Source organism: Notolepis coatsorum, assembly GCF_963971535.1.
Source record: "Notolepis coatsorum genome assembly, contig: SCAFFOLD_728, whole genome shotgun sequence".
Classification (NCBI taxonomy): Eukaryota; Metazoa; Chordata; class Actinopteri; order Aulopiformes; family Paralepididae; genus Notolepis; species Notolepis coatsorum.
Genome location: NW_028169189.1, coordinates 93,146 through 99,145, shown reverse-complemented (window position 1 = coordinate 99,145; position 6,000 = coordinate 93,146). Strand labels below are relative to the sequence as shown.

Sequence of the window (6,000 nt, the reverse complement as noted above, 5' to 3'; positions counted from 1 at the left end):
TATGAACGAATAATGGACTCTGTGAAGCGCTCTGAGTCAGAGAAGAGCGCTATATAAATCCAATCCATTATTATTATTATTATTTACTATCACACAACCGACGGCGATGCTCCATCATTAGCATCATTAGCTCCGCATTTACATTTACATTTACATTTAGTCATTTAGCTGACGCTTTTATCCAAAGCGACTTACAAGTTCTGTACGACAAGCCATCAGGAAGGGCACAACTCTATCAGCTGAGCAACAATGTTCATTTGCGGAGCTAATGATGGAGCATCGCCGTCGGTTGTGTGATAGTAAAGGGCTAACCTTCTGTCGTGTGGCAGTGAAAGGGTTAAGGAGGAATACCACCCTTATTAAGAATCCATGCTCTCAAAGTAGTATTTCCCACATGAACCCACATCTCAAGAACACAGATATGGTCCTTTCATTGTCACCTGTAATGAAATCGCTGCCTTTGTTTTTCGTAAATATTAAATTTCTCCCGTCATCCCCCCCCCCCCCCCCCCCCACGCCTTAGCGGTACGAAACGACAGATCGAAGAAGAGGAAGGAGGAGAGGAAGACGGAGGTGGCGGTGAGCTACGTCCTGTCGGCCGACACGGAGGACATGATCGAACGAGTGCGCCGGGCTCACCAGGATACCTTCCCCTCCCTCTGCCAGCTGGGCAAATACACCACGGTATTAATAACACACATTAATAACACACATTAATAACACATAGAGAACTAATACACCACAGTACCTATTAATAACACATAGAGAACCCTAAATACACCACGGTACCAGAACACACCATGTATTAATAACACACCACGCATTAATAACACATGGAGGACAAAAATCTAATCTACGAATTCCAATCTGGCTTCAGAACATCCCATCCCACTCAAGCAAGAGGTGGACGCGGACAAATACTGCGGCATGGTCATGCTGGACCTACAAAAGGCCTTCGACACTGTCAATCACTCCATTCTGATTGACAAGCTAAAAGCAATTGGTTTTGATAGTTTATCAGTGAGCTGGATGCAATCCTACCTTGAGGGGAGGGAACAGATGGTGGAGGTAAACGGTACCCTATCCCCCCCCCCTCCCAGTGAGCTGTGGTGTTCCACAAGGAAGCATACTAGGACCGCTACTGTTCCTAATTTATGCAAATGACATGTCGTCAGCTTGTGACTGCAACTTGTTCCTGTTCACGGACGACTCAGCCCTGCTGGTCTCTGACAAGAACAAGTTACAGGTTGAAAAAACCCTCAGCTCGGAACTAGGCAAAATCTGCATATGGCTCGCCGATAACAAACTATCATTACACATGGGCAAAACAGAGTCCATTCTCTTCGGCTCAAATAACAAACTCATCAAGACCGACGGCTTCTCAGTTACATTGGGTGACAATATTGTCACAAGGAAAGATGAAATTACCTACCTGGGTTCCATCCTAGAGGCTAATCTTTCCTGTGACAAAATGGCATCCAATGTAATAAAAAAAGTCAACCAACGAACTCGATTCTTGTACCGGATCTCCTCTCTGGTAAACAAGAATACCCTGAAGACTCTGGCAGGAGCACTCATTCAAGGGTACTACGACTATACTTGCACCTCATGGTACCAAAGCACCTCAAAGGCGCTAAAAACAAAATTACAAACATCTCAAAACAAACTGGTCAGACTACTGCTTGACCTTACTCCTAGAACCCACCTCACCCCTGCCCACTTTGACTACCTAGGATGGCTTAGAGTAGATGACAGAGTACAGCAACTTGCAATGGGCCTGGTCTACAAGATACACTACACGACCAAGGTACCCATGTACATGTCAAAATACTTCCCAAAGGTCAGTGAATACCACGATCACAACACCAGAGGGAGCTCCACAAATCATATTAAACCCAGATTTGGCTCAAACAAGGGACTAAACACGTTTAGCAATTATGCCACATCAATGTGGAACGCCCTACCCACAGCTGTAAAGGAATGTGAATCACTACCCACTTTCAAAAACACTCTAAAAGAACACCACAACAACACATTGTACTGTATTGTACCCATTCTGCAATCTGTTAATAAAGTTTTCAATCAATCAATCAATCACCTACGGGAGACTGCAATTCGAAACTGGCCCCCACAAATGTCCTAACCCAGTTGTACAGTAAATGACCAAGTATGGCTTTGTCAGTATTCCAATGTACAGTGTACAGCAGGGGTGGCCAACCCGCGGCTCGCGAGCCGCATGCGGCTCTTTGCCCGTCAATGTGCGGCTCTTCCATCCATAAAAAAATAAAAAATAAATAATTTTTTTTTTTTTTTTTTTTTTTTTATGTCACTCATTCCATAAGGACGTAGAATAAACATTTACAATTTTTTTTTAAATGGTCCATTTGCATGTTCTTGGTATCTGAATCTAGGGACATATATGGATCAGTGTCAGAAATTGTGTGTCTGTTACTACTAGGCTTGAGTAAATTGTAATGAACCAAAGGAGAATATCAATTCTATTTAAAAACTGTTTTATCTTTGACTGTGAATAACACCATGCTAAAATTGACCAGACCTGAAAAATCTAAGCAAATTAATAAAGGGAAGATGATTAAACAGAAGGTTTTGTAGATACAGTACTGAATTCTGCCATCTTTTTTATAATGTAAATTTCTCCACCATTTTTCATCATATTGCAACACCGTTTTTTGCAAGACGTTCACAGAAAGGTAGAGAAACTAACTGCGTTCTGTTTTATGGCAATAACGTTCAGGTTTGTGGGAGATAATCCCAAAAAATAAGAGAAATTAAAAAGTAAATCCAGAAGTCAGATGATTGACAGGGGCTGGTGTGAGCTGGGTAGGGTAGTTTTTAGAAATTTGAAAGCCCTGAGTCTTTTCCTTCAAAAGACTACACTCACTTTTGGCTGTGCCACTTCCTCCTGTCAATATGCGCCGGTTTCCGACTCAATGCCCTGAGATTTCTATAATCTTATATTTCACTAATAACAGTTAAAATAATTGGTAAACAAACGTAATGCTGAAAATATACACTTTTACTGTATATCTCGGGCTTAAGAGGTTAACCCTGTGAGGCCCAAATTAAAAAGAAATTAGCAACTTCAGAGGCCAGAGGGTGGGACATATAAACACATTTACTATCAAATAGCATTGTGAGGCTGAACAACAGGACCAATTGACTATACATGTGCTTAAAGGGGAACTATCTTATAAATGGCTTTTTTCAGTGTTTACCATTGTTTCTTAGCTATGTGGACTTATATTAATAGGATATATGTCTCTAATTCTCATATTGGCGAATTCTTCCAATTCTCCTCTCACAATATTCACCCTCACTGAACTGAGTCATCTGAAAATGTGCATATCTGTGATGTCAGAGATTTCTCAGCTGCATAATAATGTGGCAGTTGATGTGGCAGTTGGCACCAGGCCACACAGTGGTTGGAGCCCAGCCTCAAAACGGCTTAAGATCTTGAGGTAGAAAAATGCGGTTTTTAGTACTTGATTAGAAATACAAAACAATGCATTTTTTTTGGGAAAAAAAACCTAGGTGTTCCATAGACTCACAGGAATTGTGTAAAAGTGCCCAAATAGTGAAAGAAATAGTAAAATAGTTCCCCTTTAACATTTTTTAAATAAACATTATTTTTTTAAATGGCTAAAAGTGATTTAGTAATTTTGCAACCGTGGGTCTCACAGGGTACTTTTAACCCTGTGAGGCCCAAATAAAAAAGACATTAGCAACTTCAGAGGCCAGAGGGTGAGACCTATAAACACATGAAGGGTGCCGTGACTGAAAAAAAAGGTTGAGAAACGCTGGTATATGGTGTGGCTCTTTGTGGTACCACAGTAATTTTTGTGGCTCTTAGTCTCTGACTGGTTGGCCACCCCTGGTGTACAGTGTCCCCCACCCACCCCCTACCCAAAATGGGGGACCCTGATGTAAACAAGACGAAAGTCTTTCTCTGGTCTGCATCCCCTTAACAATTGTATGTATTGAGCTGTACTGTACTGTACCCATTCTGCAATCTGTTAATAAAGTTTTCAATCAATCAATCAATAGAGAACTAAATACACCACGCATTAATAACACAGAGAGAACTAAATACACCACACATTAATAACACATAGAACTAAATACACCACACATTAATAACACATAGAACTAAATACACCACACATTAATAACACAGAGAACTAAATACACCACACATTAATAACACAGAGAACTAAATACACCACACATTAATAACACATAGAACTAAATACACCATGCATTAATAACACATAGAACTAAATACACCACGCATTAATAACACAGAGAACTAAATACACCACGCATTAATAACACAGAGAGAACTAAATACACCACACATTAATAACATAGAGAACTAAATACACCACGCATTAATAACATAGAGAACTAAATACACCACGCATTAATAACACAGAGAACTAAATACACCATGCATTAATAACATAGAGAACTAAATACACCACGCATTAATAACATAGAGAACTAAATACACCACACATTAATAACACATAGAGAACTAAATACCCATAGGTAGTTACTGGGGGGCCAGGGAGTGAAGGGATGTAGGGATGGAGGAGGTCAGCTAGGTACCAGGGAGTGAAGGGATGTAGGGATGGAGGGGGTCAGCTAGGTACCGGGGGGCAGGGAGTGAAGGGATGTAGGGATGAAGGGGGTCAGCTAGGTACCAGGGAGTGAAGGGATGTAGGGATGGAGGAGGTCAGCTAGGTACCAGGGAGTGAAGGGATGGAGGGATGGAGGAGGTCAGCTAGGTACCGGGGAGTGAAGGGATGTAGGGATGGAGGAGGTCAGCTAGGTACCAGGGAGTGAAGGGATGTAGGGATGGAGGAGGTCAGCTAGGTACCGGGGAGTGAAGGGATGTAGGGATGGAGGAGGTCAGCTAGGTACCAGGGAGTGAAGGGATGTAGGGATGGAGGAGGTCAGCTAGGTACCAGGGAGTGAAGGGATGTAGGGATGGAGGAGGTCAGCTAGGTACCAGGGCGTGAAGGGATGTAGGGATGGAGGGGGTCAGCTAGGTACCAGGGAGTGAAGGGATGTAGGGATGGAGGAGGTCAGCTAGGTACCAGGGAGTGAAGGGATGTAGGGATGGAGGAGGTCAGCTAGGTACCAGGGCATGAAGGGATGTAGGGATGGAGGAGGTCAGCTAGGTACCAGGGAGTGAAGGGATGTAGGGATGGAGGAGGTCAGCTAGGTACCAGGGAGTGAAGGGATGTAGGGATGGAGGAGGTCCGCTAGGTACCAGGGGGCCAGGGAGTGAAGGGATGTAGGGATGGAGGGGGTCAGCTAGGTACCAGGGAGTGAAGGGATGTAGGGATGGAGGAGGTCAGCTAGGTACCAGGGAGTGAAGGGATGTAGGGATGGAGGAGGTCAGCTAGGTACCAGGGAGTGAAGGGATGTAGGGATGGAGGAGGTCCGCTAGGTACCAGGGAGTGAAGGGATGTAGGGATGGAGGAGGTCAGCTAGGTACCAGGGAGTGAAGGGATGTAGGGATGGAGGAGGTCAGCTAGGTACCAGGGAGTGAAGGGATGTAGGGATGGAGGAGGTCCGCTAGGTACCAGGGAGTGAAGGGATGTAGGGATGGAGGGGGTCAGCTTGGTACCAGGGAGTGAAGGGATGTAGGGATGGAGGGGGTCAGCTAGGTACCAGGGAGTGAAGGGATGTAGGGATGGAGGGGGTCAGCTAGGTACCAGGGAGTGAAGGGATGTAGGGATGGAGGAGGTCAGCTAGGTACCAGGGAGTGAAGGGATGTAGGGATGGAGGAGGTCAGCTAGGTACCAGGGAGTGAAGGGATGTAGGGATGGAGGAGGTCAGCTAGGTACCAGGGAGTGAAGGGATGTAGGGATGGAGGAGGTCAGCTAGGTACCAGGGCATGAAGGATGTAGGGATGCAGGAGGTCAGCTAGGTACCGGGGGGCCAGGGAGTGAAGGGATGTAGGGATGGAGG

The 6,000-nt window shown here is 44.6% G+C and overlaps 1 protein-coding gene across 1 annotated transcript in view; it reads left to right on the top strand.

The window, feature by feature from the left end:
* Window positions 1-523: 523 nt before the first annotated feature.
* The window catches only part of LOC311248767 (FRAS1-related extracellular matrix protein 1-like), a gene marked incomplete at both ends in the record, with an annotated part of 95,888 nt that continues 90,411 nt past the window's right edge, over window positions 524-6,000 (top strand). Inside the window, one exon of the mRNA XM_084339595.1 lies at window positions 524-684. Coding sequence (XP_084195721.1) covers window positions 524-684 — 161 coding nt within the window. The remainder of the gene's footprint in view (window positions 685-6,000) is intronic.